The sequence below is a fragment of the Lolium perenne genome, chromosome 4, assembly GCF_019359855.2.
Source record: "Lolium perenne isolate Kyuss_39 chromosome 4, Kyuss_2.0, whole genome shotgun sequence".
Lineage (NCBI taxonomy): Eukaryota > Viridiplantae > Streptophyta > Magnoliopsida > Poales > Poaceae > Lolium > Lolium perenne.
In genome coordinates, this window is record NC_067247.2 from 251,098,870 (window position 1) to 251,120,160 (window position 21,291).

General features: G+C 44.4%; 2 protein-coding genes across 2 annotated transcripts; one reads left to right on the forward strand and one right to left on the reverse strand.

Moving 5' to 3' along the window:
* Positions 1-889: 889 nt before the first annotated feature.
* Positions 890-2,977, forward strand: LOC127332283 (RNA-binding protein CP29B, chloroplastic). Its single transcript, XM_051358547.2, has 4 exons — positions 890-1,288; positions 1,885-1,986; positions 2,302-2,649; positions 2,751-2,977. Exons 1-4 carry the CDS (start codon positions 974-976, stop codon positions 2,814-2,816), a joined length of 831 nt encoding a protein of 276 aa, XP_051214507.1. The 5' UTR covers positions 890-973; the 3' UTR covers positions 2,817-2,977.
* A 203-nt stretch (positions 2,978-3,180) lies between these two features.
* Positions 3,181-5,534, reverse strand: LOC127332284 (uncharacterized). Its single transcript, XM_071829375.1, has 2 exons — positions 4,786-5,534; positions 3,181-4,614 (listed from the first exon to the last, which is right to left on the reverse strand). Exons 1-2 carry the CDS (start codon positions 5,466-5,468, stop codon positions 3,798-3,800), a joined length of 1,500 nt encoding a protein of 499 aa, XP_071685476.1. The 5' UTR covers positions 5,469-5,534; the 3' UTR covers positions 3,181-3,797.
* Positions 5,535-21,291: the final 15,757 nt, after the last annotated feature.

The window sequence follows — 21,291 nt, forward strand, 5'->3', positions numbered from 1 at the left end:
TCGAGGAAGAGGCGGTGTGGCCTCATGGGTTGCTGCTGCATCATTATATGCTTGGAGTGGGCGAATGTCGTCGCGGTACTCCACTCCCTCGGGTGTATGGGAGAATGAAGATGAACCGAGGCTACGATCTCTAGGGGGACTAGTGGTGGAAGATGGGTTGTGTGATCTCGGCGTGCGGCTGTTGGTGGATTGCAGGTGTGCGGCTACGACAACAAGGTGCTCGTGCAGGGGCAATGTGAACCACAATAGACTGTTGCCCCAATCCAGTGGGCTGAGATAGAGGTGTGCGACATGGGTGTCACTCCCCTCCTCGGAGGCGTCGCCAAGTTGTGTCGGCATATCTGTTACTCCCAGTTGGTGTTGGAAGTTGTCTCCGGGCGAAAGCCTAGCTCCGGAGTCTATCAACACGATGATGGTGTCCTCGACATCACCCCTCTGCTTGGACGGTTTGGAGGTTCTATGTTGCGTTCCTTTGATGCTCGTCGCTGAAGGTTTATCTTCAGGAGATCTATGCACGCCATATCTGGCGAGTGCAAGATGATGCCTTATTGAGATCTACCAAGTTTCGCGGGTTCGTTGATAAGGAGAGTTCTTTTGGAGTTTTTGTTCTTCAGAAACATAAAGCGTCGGTCGACACATCCTTTCTTTTTTTTAGCTTAGGACATGCTCTTTTATGTTGTTATTTTTCTTTTGTATATGGTGGCTGTCTTTGGATAAGTCGGTGGAAAGTTCTTGTCTTATGCCCGTTCTTCGCATCAAGTGTTAACTTTTATTCAAACCTTGGTTTTTTTTTTTTTGGAAAACCTCTACATTTTATTGGCATACTCTCAGAAAAAAAAGATAGAGATACTGTTTGAGAACCCATATAAACCCCTCCGGGGCTCGCCTCTCACTTCAGCTCCTCCATTCTCCCCCAACCCCAACCCTTATCCCCAAAACCCCATCGACCCAATCCTCCCTCCCAGTCTCACCCATGGCGGCCACTCTCTTCTCCACCTCCCTCTCCCCCCAGTTCCTCTCCCTCCCCTCGTCCTCCTCCTCAACCAAGCCGGCCCCGTCCGCGTTCTTCCCCTCCAAGCTCCCGCAGCTCCGCGCCCTCGCCGCCGCCGGTTGGAGGCACTCGCTCGCGCCCTTGGCCGTGGCCGTGTCGTCGGATGTCGACACGGAGGAGTCCTCCGCCGAATTCTCCGAGGACCTAAGGGTGTTCGTTGGCAACCTCCCCTTCAGCGTCGACAGCGCACAGCTAGCCGGGCTTTTCGAGCAGGCCGGCTCCGTCGAGATGGTTGAGGTATATACATTGCCTGCTCCGTTTCATGTCTCTTGGTAGAGCTATACTATTGGTTACATGATTGTGTGCTTTACATTTAGTTCACGGGGAATGATGCGTAAGTGTAGCCGAGGGAGCCTCATACTAGTTACAATGCGCCTTACATTTAGAATGTTTCCTCATAGCTCCAACTAGCTAGGGCACTGAGACACATGGAAGTTTGAAGAACGAAAATCGTGTTTGTGCTCAATATACTGGTTGGTGATGTCTAAGGACACAAGTAGGTGCTCACAGATTGATTAATAAGCTATGCCTTGAGTGGTGGAGTCAGCGTATGGGTGTACATATCATACTAAAAGTCACAGTTTTACTCATATATCTTCTAATTTACTTGATGTTTATTGCTCTATATGTGAGAACTAGACACAGGCATACAATCTTTTGCCAACAATAATGGGTGTACATTTGTACACCCATGTATCGATCCCCCTCCGTCTCTGTATGCCTTGCTAAAATTCCAAATTAACATCTGGGTGCCAATTTTTTGAGTTCCAGTCTGTTCTGATTGATTATTGCAAAACCGTAGCACGCTGAGCTGCTTTGCTTTATTGTCGCAGGTCATCTATGACAAATTGACTGGAAGAAGCCGTGGATTTGGGTTCGTGACTATGTCTACTGTCGAAGAAGTCGAGGACGCTGTTGAGCAGCTCAACGGCTATGTGAGCACCCTTTTATAATGTCTTTAAAGCATTGTTTGTAAGTTTGTATGGTCCTTGTTTATAGGTGAACTTGCTGGAAATGTTACACACTCCTGTTTCATCCTCTACTGTTCATATTTTGTGGTTGAGGCTGTTATGTTTCTATTTGTTTCTGCAACACTAACCTCTTGTTTCTTCCTGAGTAAAATTTAGAGTAATAGGACAAAAAAATGTTTGTTAGTTTAGCTTTTGTTGCTCGACCTAATTGTATAATTTCTATACTAGGATGTGGAGTTGTATGCTTAAGTTATTGACTGCCCTTCTCTCTAAAAATAGGTACTTGATGGGAGAACTTTGAAGGTGAACTCAGGGCCACCACCACCCAGGGATCAATCCTCACCAAGAGGATTTAGAGAGCAGTCTGGAGGATTCAGGGAGCAATCTGGAGGATTCAGGCAGCAATCCTCACGGGGTCCTAGCGGTGGGGACAACAGGGTCTATGTGGGTAACCTTTCTTGGAATGTTGATGACGCGGCTCTTCAAAACTTGTTCAGTAAGCAAGGGAGTGTCTTGGCTGCTAGAGTCATCTATGACAGGGAGAGTGGGAGGTCAAGGGGATTTGGTTTTGTTTCATATGGTTCAAGTGATGAAGTTGAGAGAGCAGTATCTAATCTCGATGGCGCTGTGAGTTTTCTCCCATTTAGCTGGTTGCTTACACCCTTGCGCCTTTGCATATTATATTTTTCAGCGTGGTGCTAAATGAGTTTATGTTTACTGTTGGACAGGACTTGGATGGGAGGCAGATCCGTGTTACAGTAGCAGAAGCAAGACAACCCAGGCGAGAATATTGAAATCCTATTTTAGATGATGTTAATCCTGTGGTTAGTCCAGAATACGAACTATAGTATCGTCAGGATTGTTCTTCATTGTTATCCATTCTAGTTGTAATTTCTCCACCGCATGGTTGGAAAAGATTTTGTTTGTTAAAGAGATATGCATGCGTTGGAAACCATCAGGTCTCTTCTGGCCTTCAGCCATCAGATTCCTTCTGGCCTTCTCGTAAGTGTTTCGTTTATTCAAAGTTGTACATCTGGGTTTCCAGATTTAGCTGCCCTTGCCAACTCTGTCAAAAGGGTAGTCATAGTCTCTTAATGGTGTCACTTGTATGACTACTCTCTTTTGGAGTCCTCTACCATTACCAACTTTGCCAAAGTTCATATATTGGACTTGCGTGAAAAAAATAGATGATACTAGTAATAGCATCACAATGATGCATCAACACCAAAGATTAAGATTGATAAAGCCATCCTTTTTTTTATAGAAAATGAAATCGGAGATGGCTACTCATATTACTTGCCAGTAGAGATGAATCTTTGTACTCCCTCCGTTCCATGAAGGTTGTGTAAGATTTGTCAAAATTTGGATGTATTTAGACATTAAATAGTATCTAGATACATTCAAGTTTTGACAAACCTCAGATAATCTTCGTGGGACGGAGGGAGTACAAGTTACAAGAATAGGGTCTAGAACTTTTTATCCATTGCGACAGTAACAAGTGGGGTGCAAACATGACTATATGAGTACGCTGCCTGATACTTGCTCATCTTCAGGTTGATGCTCCAACATGTTTTCAGAACCTGCCGATTATTACTTTAGATTCCAGACTATTTGAGATGCATACTCATCTTCAGTTTGAGATTCCAAACTGCTTCTAGGAAAGTCATTCTCTTTTCGAGAAGGAAGGCAAAGCCTCCTGACGAGCTCATTGCTGGCTTTGCCAAGGTCAAGCTTGGCCTGCTTGATGTGGACATCATGTAGGCGAAGGTGGGTTGTTACCGAGCCCTGATGCGGTGCCTTCGGCGAACCTTGGCCCTAGAGTCCTTGACTCTCTTGGTGTGCCCACGGAGCTTCTGCAGCTCGTACTCATCCATGCTGGTGAAGCTGGGGTCGTCTTCATCTTCCGATTCCGATTCTCTTGTGAGTAGCCGCTCATCTTGGAGCAGAGACTCAGATTCGTTTCCAGGAAAATCGTGCATCCAGCAAGGCGTGTATGGGAAATATGTATCTATTCCCGCGAATGCCATGGCGACGCTACTGTATTGTTTCGGATATAAACTGCCCAAGTCCTGAAATTTAGAGCTATTCCAGTGATATGCCAATCCCCTTACCACCAATGAACTCAAGAAGACAACCTCTTTATAAGGATGAAATCCAAGAAACTCTAAATCGCTGGTGTAGTAGTCGTCCTCAACATCATCTTCAGTGTCAAGAATGTTATCCTCATCAGAAGTCCAGTCATATTTCTCCTCCACCGGTGCTTCACGGTTTGCATGTTTATCGCCATACAAGTAAGAAGCCTTGCGGTAGTTAACATCCTGCATAACCAAGGTTTGTTGCAGACATGTGTGTAATCGGCGTGCAGTTACGTTAAAATCGACAAAGTGTTCTAACACCCACTCTGTTTGACTGCAAGATTCATCGAGATACCAAAGCTGAAGCCCATGATAATCTAACGCGCAATACACCCCTCTCATTGTTCTCCCTAAGTAGTGTGTTGGGGTGCTCAATCCAAAGTAGTGTGTTGGGGTGCTCAATCCATCGATGCCTGGTAGTTTAATTACTTGGTACTTGTGGTTCGACAAGGACATTCTGCACAATAGGCGCGATAGGATAACAAAAAAATTAACAGTATATAACAACTTAAAAGCACGTATATTGTTTTTGACATGAAAGCATGAATACTGTTAAAAGGAGAAATAACGACTGAGGAGTAAGTATGTACCTCATTACATAGCCGTGTCGGCAATGGATGTAGATCACGCTTCTCCAGTAGACGGCACGATACCGATCCCGATCCCTATACCTTTCCGAACCCCAAGCATGTTGGCAAGGATCCCTGCAGCCTCCCCCTCGCGGAGGAACGTCGTCTTCTCCCACCGCTTCGTCATCGACGAGAAGACATGCATCGCGTATGACGCCGGAGGCCACTCCGATTCAAGCGACGAGTTGTCTTCCAATCCACCATATGGCAAGCATGGGATCAGAAACACCTTGTAGTGTGGCGATGCGGCGTGATCGAAGGCGAGGTAGGCGGTCTGGTCTAATCCCGGCATGTGCCCTGGCGGCGGAGGGCGTTGGGGCAGACGCGCCCACCGCCGCGTGGCCGGGTTGACGACGTACTCGCGTAACCAATCGTGGCAGAGCACGAGGCCGTCGCAGTGATCCCTGATCCTGACGCCCCTGCATGGCAGGAAGTCGAGCCCTCCGCAGATCGCCGGGCCTGTAGAGGGGCGGGAGAAGAACTCCGAGAAGGAATGCGCGGTGAAGTTGATGAAGATGCCGCGTACCGACTGCGAAAGCAGGCGGCGGCGCAGGCGGGCGTCGATGGTGTCGCGCCACGCCTTGCAGACCCACCGGCACGCCGCCACGCTGTGCGGCGCCAGACGCCGGAGGACCTCCACGAGGACGTCGTCGGGTAGCACGGCCGGCTCGGCCGCCTCCATCGTCGATCTCGTTCGCCGCTCCTTTTCCCGTTCGATCGTGATGCGTTCTTGTGGCTGCAACTTGTTTCTCAAGTTGGGATGAGGCCTGAGGGCAAACCTTGGACTACGGAATTATATAGTGGCAACGATAGATCTTGGTTCGGGACTGCTTTGCCGACTAGGGGTGTAATCATCGTCATCAACAATTTCAAGATCCAATCCGCCAGCTCAGTCTTCCGGAGGTGCTCATAGGGGTAGGGTGTGCGTGTGTGCGTTCATAGGGGTGAGTGTATACGCGTGTATGTGAGCGCCTGCGTTTGTACTGTGTTTCTCAAAAAAAAAAAAACATGGTCACGACTACTGTTAATAGAGCCAGACGGTCCGATCCAACCAATCTGGACCGTATAATCACATTATCTAACGCCTAACCCGTGTTTCACGGAACAGACAACACCGCACTATTTTTTTTGGCTAATTTAATTTACGGTTGATTCCCAAAAACTACACATTGACATCACCGCCGCAGCGTTCCCGCCGATATATGGGGCGGCATGGGTTACTCTCTAGATTGGCAGTTTTGGTACAACAAAGGAGAACGATTTTTTTTATGAGAATGACGAATGAGAATGACTGGGAATGGGCTTTTTGGGTTGAGGAAAAATCACACTAGCTGGGCGAGCAGGCAAGGGAATGCGTGGGCCCTCTATTACCATTGGTTACGGTAGGAGTAGCCCATCTGCCTCGATCCTATGTATGGTCCGAGGTTCACCATACCGAAACACGTCCTACAGTTTTTCCTATCAAACCATATGTTTGGAAGATGTATACCCTAGTAGTTGCCTATTTTTTAGCAGCCATGAATCCCGATCCTCTGATCGGCAATTCCAACAAGCCCAGATGGCCAATAATCTCATTGAACAAGAACATATGATTAACTTCACCACCAGGCTTGTTTATGTTCTCTTGTAATCTCACAAAGTTAAAATCTCAACCAATTATCTACTGGAGGGATTGAAAAATTATATAGCCAAGAAACGAAGTTGTCTCTCTCCTCACCTTGGCAAGGACCGTAAACACATACCAAAGTCCAATTTTGATTGTTATGCATAGAGGGAAAATTAATCACGAACCCAAACTTCTTGGTCTGTACAATGTCCCAGAGAAAACTGAAGAGTTCCAGATCACAAGAATACCCGAGACGCTCCCACCAATGGAGTATAAGCAAAGCAATCAAACCGCCCAGGAAAAAAAATACGAATGAGTCGCCAATCAAAAGACTCACATTTTGTTTCTCGCAGACAAATAATATCACATTCAGTTTCGTCGATTTGTGGCCTAACTTCTCTTTGTCATTTCTCAGCATTATGCTCTCACACATTCCAACACAAGATACACCACTTTCTTTTGGATAAACAACACATTGAAAATATTCATAATATGGATAAGTCTTGCCTCTGGCATGCAACATCAAACACAAGTACAATCACTACACACTGAAGCAATAGATTCCCAGGAGCTGTTAAACTGACATAATCAGAAGACCAAATTCCACAACACACTCAAAGGCCAACACCAAAAACTAAAAGCATGGAAACCCCAACTAACAGAGCTAACCCTCCGAGAAAAAAGTGACCACCTGAGCTAGCTAGACACACAAATCTCCCCAGCACCATGACCAAACAAGGAAATACACTAGACCAGCACTAATAATAACTCCTGAAAGACCAAGGCAGAGCAAGATAAAGGCCTTTTAACACATGAGGCCCTATCACCCCTGTATAAGATTTAACCATCGTTGGCACCTGACTGAGCCTTCTAGCCGGGTCAGCTCTAAGCTAATTCCTAGTCAACTTCTCCGGCGTATTCCCAAGCGCAATGCCCACCAATGCATGACATGAACTAGAGTGACTGGCACATGTGCTTGAGTTTCCTCCCTATGATCTCCATTCCGCCAATTTCTCGGCTAAGCATCCTCTTTAGTCACCAACAACATCTTTTCCCTTGATTTTTTTGATCTTTCACTGAACTGATAATACGGGCTTGAGCCTATATCCTTCCTGCCTTAGACAACTTCTAGTGAATCTTCGTTCTTCCGACTGAACCACCGGTGTTTCAACTTTTCTACCTCTTTTGTTCATAACAATAGCAAGCTCCACCGCGTCCACTATACCTGGCAATGTGTCGGGCCAGGCCGACACTGAAAAGTCAGGCCCAAGCCCGGCCTGACCAAATACCTACCAAGCACGTCGGGCCGCCAGGCCGCGGGCCGGGCGGTAGTGTAAAACTTTGTTTTCGGGCTACCTAGGCCCGGGCCGGCTGTTGGTAATACATTTGCAGGCCCATGCCCGGATTTTTCGGGCCGGTCTTCGGGCCTGGCCTCGGGCCGGGCTGCCCATGGCCACGTATAACATCCACTGAGCCCATCACTTTGCCATGAGTGAAACCCTTGTTAGGAGTAACATGGATCATCTCCTTAGACACATGCTTCTTCAGAATCAAAGAACTCGGAGAACCAGAGACTGCTTCCTCCACATTGTCCCTTCAATCCTTAAGCATGCCAACAAATGTAGAAGAGCTACCCCAACTGTATCCCAACACGACCAAGTTCCTGCAGCAACACAACTTGTGTAAAGGTTCAGGAATAAACTGAAGATGAAACAAAGGAAGCATCAAATCTATCACACACGATTCCACTGCAGTGGAAGATCCAATGAAAGTGTACACGAGACCCACAATAAGAACATCAAAAATCATTTGTGCATTGCCCTGCTACTGGTGCTGTGCCAGAAGATCCTGCTGCAAACCCATCATATTAACTGATGAGCTAGAACTGTCATAGAGGTTGACCACCATAGATTCATGCAAATCCTGCACAACTTCAGGCATATCCTTAGGCTTATTCCAATTATCGTTTCAGCTTCGTTATGGCCACCATACATATTTTGGATCGCATCCCAACCTATCTCAGGATATTGTGGGTTCACAAACATATTATTATTCCGCATCAAATCACCAGGAAAATGATGCGGGTTCCCATTAGGTTGCATTTGGTCCTCAACCGCTGGCAAAGTATCAGCGAAATCAGCAGTCAGGAAGTACATAGGAGCAGTCGAAGACTCTTTTACTCCTCTAATAGTCGCAAACTTCCCCAAGACAACATCTCTAGGTACTAGCACGGGAGATGAAAAAACATATACTAGCACTCTATTAGCAATAGGATCATTACTAACCAAAGGTTGAGACTGCATTAGCAATAATAATCAGGGTGCACTCCTAAGAACATGAGCCAGCTTTGCGGAAACCAAGAGCTGCCCAATGATTCTGGGGAGCCTCTCCAACATGCACAAAACAAAGCAACCTATTTTGGATTTGATACTAACCATGGTGCACTAGGGCGTTGACATAATTTGGACTAAGCTGAAATTGACCGACACCAAACAGGCTAGGATGGGAATCTATGACATTGCACTGCAGTGGACCAATGAGGAAATTATGAACCTGTTCCCTCCATAGGGCAGGAACTTGAGGTGGCGGCGGTGGCTCCACCATGGAGATGTAGAAGCATTGGTACATAACTGCAGGATCTTGAGACGCGTGGTAGACCCGTCGGTCCTCCATCGATTATCTCATGGCCCCAACATAGCCACGACAAAGGATCTACTTCGAACACCGCCATCTCTGGGGTTGAAGGCGTAGCGGCAGGGTCAGGTGGCGGTGTAGGGCTACGGAGAGGCAGAGTACTTTGCTTTGACTCCAGGAGATTATTATTTGAGGAAGTGGAAGACGAAGCGACAACCTCCGACAAAACAACCCCTGCATCATTAATGACATGATCCACATGATCAGAACTTGCATGTCTGGGCACCCAAATCCTATTTAGATGTAGCACCAAAATAGTTCTTCTTAATGTGACCATAATTGAAACATGGGAAAACTTGCTATAGGACACCGTTATTTTCTGGCATTTGCTGAAACACACCGTCCGATTATGTATTTGCCAGGTACCATTACAATTTTGTGACACATTTGCCATGACACACCACCAGCCTAAAACAGAAAGTTTTGTACTTTTGCTTGTGATGACTGGTTTTGAAGACAAAGTGCAAAGCTTTCCCTTTTTAGCCAGGTGGTGTGTTCTGGCAAATGTGCCACACAATTATAATGGTTCCTGGTGATACGCGTATAGCACGCGACCGTTGGGAACCCCAAGAGGAAGGTGTGATGCGTACAGCGGAAGTTTTCCCTCAGTAAGAAACCAAGGTTTATCGAACCAGTAGGAGCCAAGAAGCACGTTGAATGTTGATGGCGGCGAGATGTAGTGCGGCGCAACACCAGGGATTCCGGCGCCAACGTGGAACCTGCACAACACAACCAAAGTACTTTGCCCCAACGAAACAGTGAGGTTGTCAATCTCACCGGCTTGCTGTAACAAAGGATTAAATGTATAGTGTGGATGATGATTGTTTGCAGAAAACAGTAGAACGAGTATTGCAGTAGATTGCATTCGATTAAAAGAATGGACCGGGGTCCACAGTTCACTAGAGGCGTCTCTCCCATAAGAATAAGCATGTTGGGTGAACAAATTACAGTTGGGCAATTGACAAATAAAGAGGGCATGACCATGCACATACATGATATGATGAGTATTGTGAGATTTAATTGGGCATTACGACAAAGTACATAGAACGCTATCCAGCATGCATCTATGCCTCCACCTTCAGGTTATCATCCGAACCCCTTCCAGTATTAAGTTGCAAACAACAGACAATTGCATTAAGTATGGTGCGTAATGTAATCAACAACTACATCCTCGGACATAGCATCGATGTTTTATCCCTAGTGGCAACAACACATCCACAACCTTAGAACTTTCTCACATCGTCCTGCATTTAATGGAGGCATGAACCCACTATCGAGCATAAATACTCCCTCTTGGAGTTACTAGCAAAAACTTGGCCAGAGCCTCTACTAATAAGGGAGAGCATGCAAGATCATAAACAACACATAGGTAATAGATTGATAATCAACATAGCATAGTATTCTCTATCCATCGGATCCCAACAAACACAACATATAGCATTACAGATAGATGATCTTGATCATGTTAGGCAGCTCACAAGATCCGACAATGAAGCACAATTAGGAGAAGACGACCATCTAGCTACTGCTATGGACCTATAGTCCAGGGGTGAACTACTCACTCATCACTCCGGAGGCGACCATGGCGGTGAAGAGTCCTCCGGGAGATGATTTCCCTCTCCGGCAGGGTGCCGGAGGCGATCTCCTGAATCCCTCGAGATGGGACTGGCGGCGGCGGCATCTCTGGAAGGTTTTCCGTATCATGGCTCTCGGTACTGGGGATTTCGCGACGAAGGCTTTAAGTAGGCGGAGGAGATAGGTCAGGAGGCCTGACAGGGGGGCCACACACTAGGGCGGCGCGGGCCCCCCTTGGCCGCGCCGCCTTAGCGTGTCGGCGCCCCGTGGCCCCACTTCGTGACTCCTTCGGTCTTCTGGAAGCTTCGTGTGAAAATAGGCCCCTGGGCGTTGATTTCGTCCAATTTCGAGAATATTTCCTTACTAGGATTTCTGAAACCAAAAACAGCAGAAAACAAAGAATCGGCTCTTCGGCATCTCGTTAATAGGTTAGTGCCGGAAAATGCATAAATATGACATAAAGTATGCATAAAACATGTAGATATCATCAATAATGTGGCATGGAACATAAGAAATTATCGATACGTCGGAGACGTATCAGCATCCCCAAGCTTAGTTCCTGCTCGTCCCGAGTAGGTAAACGATAACAAAGATAATTTCTGGAGTGACATGCCATCATAACCTTGATCATACTATTGTAAGCACATGTAATGAATGCAACGATCAAAACAATGGTAAATGACATGAGTAAACAAATGAATCATATAGCAAAGACTTTTCATGCATAGTTCTTTCAAGACAAGCATCAATAAGTCTTGCATAAGAGTTAACTCATAAAGCAATAATTGAAAGTAAAGGTATTGAAGCAACACAAAGGAAGATTAAGTTTCAGCGGTTGCTTTCAACTTATAACATGTATATCTCATGGATATTGTCAATGTAGAGTAATATAACAAGTGCAATATGCAAGTATGTAGGAATCAATGCACAGTTCACACAAGTGTTTGCTTCTTGAGGTGGAGAGAAATAGGTGAACTGACTCAACATAAAAGTAAAAAGAAAGGCCCTTCGCAGAGGGAAGCATCGATTGCTATATTTGTGCTAGAGCTTTGATTTTGAAAACATATAGAGAGCATAAAAGTAAAATTTTGAGAGGTGTTTGTTGTTGTCAACGAATGGTAGTGGGCACTCTAACCCCCTTGCCAGACAAACCTTCAAAGAGCGGCTCCCATTTTATTTTTATTTTTGGGTGGCACTCCTTCCAACCTTTCTTTCACAAACCATGGCTAACCGAAGCCTCGGGTGCCTGCCAACAATCTCATACCATGAAGGAGTGCCTTTTTATTTTAGTTTTATTATGATGACACTCCTCCCCACCTTTGCTTTCTCAAGCCATGGCTAACCGAATCCTTCGGGTGCCGTCCAACAATCACATACCATGGAGGAGTGTCTATTTTTGTTAATTAATTTGGGACTGGGAATCCCATTGCCAGCTCTTTTTGCAAAATTATTGGATAAGAGGATGAAGCCACTAGTCCATTGGTGAAAGTTGCCCAACAAGAATGAAAGATAAACACCACATACTTCCTCATGAGCTATAAAACATTGACACAAATCAGAGGTAATAAATTTTGAATTTTTTAAAGGTAGCACTCAAGCAATTTACTTTGGAATGGCGGAGAAATACCATGTAGTAGGTAGGTATGGTGGACACAAATGGCATAGTGGTTGGCTCAAGGATTTTGGATGCATGAGAAGTATTCCCTCTCGATACAGGGCTTAGGCTAGCAAGGTTATTTGAAACAAACACAAGGATGAATCGGTGCAGCAAAACTCACATAAAAGACATATTGTAAACATTATAACACTCTACGCCATCTTCCTTTTTGTTCAAACTCTTACTAGAAATTATCTAGACCTTAGAGAGACCAATTATGCAAACCAAATTTTAGCAAGCTCTATGTATTTCTTCATTAATAGGTGCAAAGTATATGATGAAAGAGCTTAAACATGAGCACAACAATTGCCAAGTATCAAATTATCCAAGATATTTTAGCAATTACTACATGTATCATTTCCCGTTTCCAACCATATAACAATTTAACAAAGAAGATTCAACCTTCGCCATGAATATTATGAGTAAAGCCTAAGGACATATTTGTCCATATGCAACAGCGGAGCGTGTCTCTATCCCACACAATGAATGCTAGGATCTATTTTATTCAAACAAAACAAAAACAAAAACAAACAGACGCTCCAAGCAAAGTACATAAGATGTGATGGAATAAAAATATAGTTTCACTAGAGGAACCTGATAATGTTGTCGATGAAGAAGGGGATGCCTTGGGCATCCCCAAGCTTAGACGCTTGAGTCTTCTTGAAATATGCAGGGGTGAACCACCGGGGCATCCCCAATCTTAGAGCTTTCACTCTCCTTGATCATATTGTATCATCTCCCTCTCTTGATCCTTGAAAACTTCCTCCACACCAAACTCAAAACAACTCATTAGAGGGTTAGTGCATAATTAAAATTTACATGTTCAGAGGTGACATAATCATTATTAACACTTCTGGACATAGCACAAAGCTACTGAAAGTTAATGGAATAGAAAAATCCATCAAGCATAGCAAAACAGGCAATGCGAAATAAAAGGCAGAATCTGTCAAAACAGAACAGTTCGTAAAGACGAATTTTATTGAGGCACCATACTTGATCAAATGAAAATGCTCAAATTGAATGAAAGTTGCGTACATATCTGAGGATCACTCACGTAAATTGGCATAATTTTTTGAGTTACCTACCGAGAATTAGGCCCAGATTCGTGACAGCAAAGAAATCTGTTTCTGCGCAGTAATCCAAATCTAGTATGAACCTTACTATCAATGACTTTACTTGGCACAACAATGCAGCAAAACTAAGATAAGAATAGGTTTCTACAGTAGTAACAACTTCCAACACTCAAATATAAAATAAAGGTGCAGTAATAAAATCATGGGTTGTCTCCCATAAGCGCTTTTCTTTAACGCCTTTCAGCTAGGCGTAGAAAGTGTGTATCAAGTATTATCAAGAGATGATGCATCTACAGCGGGGTTTGGAGTTTTCTCAACCATGCATTGTATTTTGGATACATAAGTTTCAGCGGCTCCTTTTTCATTAGTCTTGGGCTTGCTACTCTCATCAAACAAATTTTCAGGAACAAGCCAAGCATAATTATCATCTAGAGCTTCATGCATTGCTAGGAGCTTACAAGGTATTGGTGCTTTAATCTCCCTGATACGTCTCCGACGTATCGATAATTTCTTATGTTCCATGCCACATTATTGATGATATCTACATGTTTTATGCATACTTTATGTCATATTTATGCATTTTCCGGCACTAACCTATTAACGAGATGCCGAAGAGCCAGTTGTTGTTTTCTGCTGTTTTTGGTTTCAGAAATCCTAGTAAGGAAATATTCTCGGAATTGGACGAAATCAACGCCCAGGGGCCTATTTTGCCACGAAGCTTCCAGAAGACCGAAGGGAAGACGAAGTGGGGCCACGGGGCGCCGCCACACTAGGGCGGCGCGGCCCAGGGGGGCCCGCGCGGCCCTAGCGTGTGGGGCCCCCGTGTGGCCCCTGACCTGCCCTTCCGCCTACATATAGTCTTCATCGCGAAACCCCCAGTACCGAGAGCCACGATACGGAAAACCTTCCAGAGACGCCGCCGCCGCCAATCCCATCTCGGGGGATTCAGGAGATCGCCTCCGGCACCCTGCCGGAGAGGGGAATCATCTCCCAGAGGACTCTTCACCGCCATGGTCGCCTCCGGAGTGATGAGTGAGTAGTTCACCCCTGGACTATGGGTCCATATGTAACATCCCAAGAATTTCAAAATAAAAAAAATGAATTTCACTAGTTCCAAATTTTGGAACCAACAAAAACTTTTATTAATTAAGTAGGATACATAGTGATCTTGCTTAATTCTTGTGCTATTGCTATGATTGCTTGTTATTAGTAATTGAAGTGATCTTAAACCCTAAACCTCACCCCTCTTTTCATCACCCAAGTTAAAATAAAATAAAAGGAAAATAAATAAGAAAAAGGCATATGTGCCTATGGCTAGTTTTATAAATCTTTACCCTAGAACTTTCCACTTTGTTTAGAGGTTTGGAAAACCTTCACATACCTTACCTAAGGCTTATCAAACCAAATCCAAGTGGTTTCCAAGGAAAATAAAAAGAAACTAAAAATGCCATAGAGGCATATGAGAGTAAAATAGCAAATTTGTGAATTTGAGAAGATTGACCCTAGGACTTGTTGTGAATGGTTGGATCACTTCCATATACCATTTCAACACCCAACAACACCAAATGGGTCAAGCCAAGTCAAATTTAAAATGAAATGCAACATATGCATAGAGGCATATGTGGCACATAGCCATAATACCCAATCTTTGCCCTATGACTTTAAACCTTGACCAAATGTTGGGAAACCATCTCTCAACCTATTATAATACTAAATTGACCCTAACCCATGCCCAAGTAAAGCAAGATCAACAATTTACAAACTTAATGAAATATGACACCTCACCTCTTATGTGTTATGGCCATTTTTGCAAATCTTTGATCAAGACCTTTTGAAATGGATTCAATGGTTTGAAAATGTTTCTAAACCAATAAGAATCACTTTAGAGTCAACAAAAGTCAAATCAATTGGAGGAAATCAAATGGTGAGAAAATCCCAAATTTCACTCACATACACTTAGCCAAATTTGCAAATCTTCAACCAAGGCCACCAATGCTTGATCTCTTGCTTGTAGAATACTTATATATGATAAACAAACACATTTGCATCAAAGAAACAAGAATCAAATCAAAGGAAAACTCAAAACCATCTCACATGTGATGATGGTCATTTGTGTGATTTTTAACATGATCCCCTCTTTACCCCTCTGGCTTTGACTTTTCTTCAACCAAACTTGGTCAACTATGACCATGTCATCCAAGACCATGTCAAGGTCAACAACTTTCATGTTGACCATTAGTGCTGAAGTTGACCAGGTTGACCAGTAGAGAATTGCCAAGTGGAGACTTTGAATTAAAGAGAAGATGACCCCCATTTTGAAATCTCACAAATCTTCACCAAAATGGACACCACCACCACCATTCCTTCTCTTTAATTATATAAGTGAGCTCCACCAAAAAGAATTGCAAATTTCCAATAAAAATTTCATGCGGCCATTTCATCATACACCTTGCTTGCACAATTCTGAAAATCCAATACCCTCTATTATCCTCTGGATTCTTGCCTAAACCACTTTCTCCCTTTGATCATTGCTGCTCTAGTACCATCCCTGCATCATCCTATGCCCTGCATCCCTAAGAAAGGTGAAGCCATGATCAACTTTGGCCATACTAAGTCCCATGCCGGCCACCTTTGTACTTGATCGACCTGAGCCCCTCCTCTCCCCTACACCATGTCTACTGCTTTCCCTGCACCACCCTAAACACGCTGGTACCCTCCCTGGCCAAAGACTTGCACGGCATTGGCCACACATCGCGCGCCCAGACGCGCCAGAAAACGTGCCAGGCACGCGGTGAGCGCGCCCTGGCACGACACTGGACGCCGCAGTACGCCGCTCGCCTGGACGCCCTCGTCCTTCTCTCCCTCTCCCCCTTGGCACGCACGCTCATCACACCACCAGCTACACGCTAGACATGCTCGCTGGCACGCGGGAACACCCTAGCCATCGCCATGATCAAAAGCTTGCCGCCCCGTACTGCCCATGTCGCGGAAGCAAATCGAGCCATCCCGTCGTCCCCTGGACGCGCCAGCTATACCCAGAGATTCGCCTAGCAGTCGCCTACACGCCGCGCATCGTAGCTTGACCCTTCGCGCCTCAGAACGCCGGCGCCATGGACGACCTCCACGGGCACCCACAGCACTCACGCGCCACTATAAATAGAGGCCACCAGAGCACACCTCCCTCACACCATTCGCTTCCCCACTTCTCCCTCGCTCTCCTCGACCCCTTCTCCACTCCAATTACTGCCTCCAGCGCCGGAATTGCTAGATCATCTCCGCCGGAGTCCGCAGATCAGCGCCGCTGATTGACGCCTCCCCAAGCCTCGCCGACGGTGCCAGACGCTTCCCCATCGACGTCAACGTCACTGCGCACCTCTCCATCGACCCCCGGCGGCCTACAGCGCTCCCCGACCCCCTCCCTCCGTCGCCAGCGCGCCCTCCTCTCGCCGGAGAAGAAGAAGAACCACGGCCGTGCGATCCTCTCCTGATCCGACGGTCGACATCGCGTACCGATTTGGTAAGGCAATTAGTCGCTGACATGTGGGACCCTGTGTCAGCAGGCCGAACCGTTACTGGGCCTGTTTCCCCCATTCAAACCTTGCGGCCCATTAGTTTTCCCGCGCAGCCCAACACATTTAAATCTTGTATTAATTCATTTCAGCAGTTATTCAATTCTGGTCTGTGCTAGAATTTCAATAGTTCAAAATCTACAAATCCAAATTTAGTGAATCAAAATGTTCTGGAAAGCTTATGAGTTTACCTACAGTTTGCCACTGGATTCAACCTCTTTTGTTTTGTAGATTTTGAATAGCAAAAATAACAAAACAGAGACTTTTCAATATTCAAATAAATCTTAAAAATCAACCAATTTGAATTTGGAAGTGAATCCAATTGCAATAATTCACATTTAACAAACCCTAATTTACTATGTACAAATATGATATGGGTTCTGTACATGATCATGGGCTAGAATCAAAATATTGGCTATGTAGTCAATACTAGCCCATTTAAACCATATCCAAAATTTTAGGAATTTAACCCAATGAGGTGTAGCACCTCATTTAAAGCATTCTCACAAGTGATATGAAGTAATGTGTTGACCTTTAAATGTTTAGGCTCATACTTGCTCACTTGTAGAATTTAAATCAAAATAGTATTTAAATTGCAATGGTTATTTAAATCACATGAGAAGATGAATCTCATTTAAATCCCTTTTCTCAAATACTAAGTGTGAAGTGTTGACCTTGGTCAACATGGGATCCTCCCTGGTTATTTGAGAATATTAAATCACCTCAATTTTAGTTTTTACTAAATTAGTTACAACTATGCGTTAAAACATATGAGAGGTATTCCTCACATTTAAATCTTGTTCTCAAGTAATTCAACATGAGGTAGTGACCATGGTCTATATAATCTCATATTGAGTTATTTGGTGGCATTAAATCACTACCATGTTAGTATTAAATTGCATGAGGTATGGAACCTCATTTAAATCATTTTTCTCAAATGATAAGTATGAAGAGGTTGACTTTGGTCAACCTAGGTCATATACTATTCATAAGAGAAATAAAGTCTTAAGAAGAATTCAATGAGAGGAAATTATTTCTCCAAACCAAAGATAAACCCTACTTCCAATTTTTCAATGAGAGGAAATTATTTTCCTAATGTTAAATAAAGAAACCCTAGTATAATTGTTGGATAAATGCTAAGTAATGATGCTAGATCAATTGTGTGAGCCATTAAGGCTAATTAAGAATACTTAAGTGTTGTTTGGTGATTGTATCCTCGTATTCGTTTATAGACGCTAGTACCGGAGACTATCAAGAGGAAGAGGTCTTCTACCAAGAGGAAGAGCAAGAAAACTTTGATCACATCACCAATCAAGGCAAGCTAACACTCTTGCAAGGTTCCCTTGTGCAAAGCTCTACAAGAGCAAGGCACCATTACATTTTACTTTATGAACCTATCCCAAGTTTTTACTTTACAAGCTTTACTTGATTTTATTTATCAAAGTTACTTTTTGATTTATGATCCACTTGGTTGAATTATAGAGTAGTACAAGAGCATCACACTTAGCCTAGCAAGCTCCAAGATACTTAGCACCCCTCATGACTAGTTGCTAGTGCTCAATATTAAAAGTGACTACTCTAGTTGGGAACTTGTGAATTGAAATGACTTTGAAAACCTTGGAATGATGAGTCATTCTATTGAGAGATTTTGAAGGTGAATATGACTGGTGAATGACTTGGTGAATTTTACTAAAACACTGATGGTTGGGTTCGGATGCGATACCATTCCAATTTTACAAGTACCCCCACAATACCTGAATCTGGGTAAGGCTTAGCTGGAAACTTATGTATTATAGTATGGGTTCCCTCTGAACAAGCGTCATAGGGGTTATGCCGAGGGCTGCCTCCGTACTGGTGAAGTGATGTGAAATGACGTGAAATGAGGTGAATGTCCGGCCCAAGCCCTGTGCAGTTCCCGGGGGGCCTGCGGGTTTCACCGGGAGGCCAAGCTCATGGGGCTAGGTGCCTATACTAGAGTATGTAAATGAAAGGTTAGGATTGGTAGTTCGCGTGATCGCGTACGATAAATCAGGGCCGATTACCTGACGAACTATTGCAATTGTTGTGGCACAAGTGTACAACCTCTGCAGAGTTAAACCTATTCGAATAGCCGCGTCCGCGGTTATGGACAGTTGGAAAGGCCATACTGTTCCGTCATCAGAATTTTTCTAAAAATATGAATGGTGACTTCTGATTTGAATTGAAAGGTGACTTTGACTTTGAATCACAACTGAGTTGTGGGAATGACACTAATGTTCCCACTTGAGTTAGTTAAGCAAATGAAGAGTTTTTGATTATTAAAGGGTTTATGAAATAAAACTGGCTTTATGCAAATGAAACTAGAGCTTAGAACCCCCTTACTATAGTTGATAGTATTTACCTTAGTATTAGTTTGCGAGTACTTTAAAGTACTCATGGCTGTGTCCCTGGCTATTCAAATGGCCAGACTATGAAGACGAGTACCAGAACCCGGAAGAAGGACAGCAGGACGTCTACGACAACTAGGATCACTCCTGACGTCAACAGTTGCCTGTGAAATAGATGGACTACTACTATGCTACTTTCGCTTCCGCTATGTGTTATGTAATGAATAAATAGAACTTCTACTGTTGTAATGAGACTGGATCATGTGATCCTTTATTTGTAAGATGATTATGGTATGTAATGAATGATGTGTTGTGATATCAATCTATTATGTCTCGCAAAAACAATATTCCTGGGATTGCGATGAATGGCATAATAGGCATCTGGACTTAAAAATCCGGGTGTTGACAAGTTGGTATCAGAGCCATTGTTGACCTTAGGAGACCCTAGTTAGAATGGACGTCTAAAAATTTTAGTTTCAAAACAAATGAAATGACTATTTAAGAAAACTTATTCTCCCTCTTATCATTGAGATCTTTTTCAAATAAGAAAGTTATGCTCTATTCTTCTTATACTATTACCTAAAATTTTGACACACTTCTCTAACTTACTCATCATAATTCTTCACAGATGGAGTACAATTGGGAGTCCTATCAGCTAGGTTCCGGAGGCGACCTAAGGATCGAAAAGGAGTTGAAGCAACTAGTGGACTATCTAGGACAACCGTATCCCGAGTTCTTCGGAATACCCCTCAGAGCTCAGTTAGGAGAACCACCTCAGTGGGACGTTTCTACTGATCTACGAAGGAAGCTTGATGCCCCGGTCTGGGAAACCATATGGTTTTCTGTAACGGGAAACACTTGGAAGGAAGGACTAGCCAAAGCTATGCAAGAAGCAATTTCCCGTCTGTGTGGACAAAATGAGGACAAGATCAAGAACACTCGTTTCATCTACTACCCAAGACATGACTCCATGGGAAGACCGATGACCATGCCCCCACCACAACCCAAGATGAACCCCTATGAAGCACCGCAGGATTTCAGGCAGTACAAAACCCGCAGGGATTTGGACAACGCCCTCGCCTCTCACCAAGCCCATCACCCGTGAAGAAGAAGAATCCACCCGGAAGAGTAGTATCATTTAAGCACTTTCGTATGTGTGAGTTGTATCAGGATCCCCTTGTATCGTAGAAGCGATGAATGGTTCTTCAAACCAACGGTGTGTGAGCTTTGTAATGTATGATGCTTGGTATGAATGAAAAAGTGTTGTTGGTTTTTACCCCCGCAACACTACTCAAGTTTTCAATATTATGAACTTTTTAAACTTTAACAAAACAAACCATAGAAAATTCCCTCTTATCTTATCATCTACATCAATGTTTAGATGGCCCCACCAACCCGCAACGCCACCCAGGATGCCATGATGCAACTGCTGCAGACGATGATGGCAGACCGAGAAGCCGAAAGAGCTGAACGCCAAGCCAACATTACCGCACTGCAACAGATAGCTCAGAACAATCAAGGCCACGGAAACCACGATCACCCTGGATCGAAGCTAAAGAACTTTCAGCATACCAACCCACCGATGTTCAACAAGACTGAAGAGCCCCTTGATGCTGATGACTGGCTCCAGACCATGGAGAACAACCTCGAAGTTGCGGGAGTAGAAGACACAGAAAAAGTACTGTTCGCCACCCACTATCTGTCAGGACCTGCCAGAGCCTGGTGGACAAGTGCCCGTGCAATGAATGCGGGACAGATGATGACCTGGGAAGACTTCAAGCTGAAGTTTAGCAAATACCATGTGCCCCAAGGACTGATCAAGAAGATGAGAGACGAGTTCCGTGAACTCAAGCAAGGAAGAATGTCCGTGGTGGAATACCGCGACAGGTTTCTCACTCTGTCAAGGTACGCCCCGGATGAGACCGACACCAATGAGAAGAGAAAGGAAAGATTTCTGAACGGACT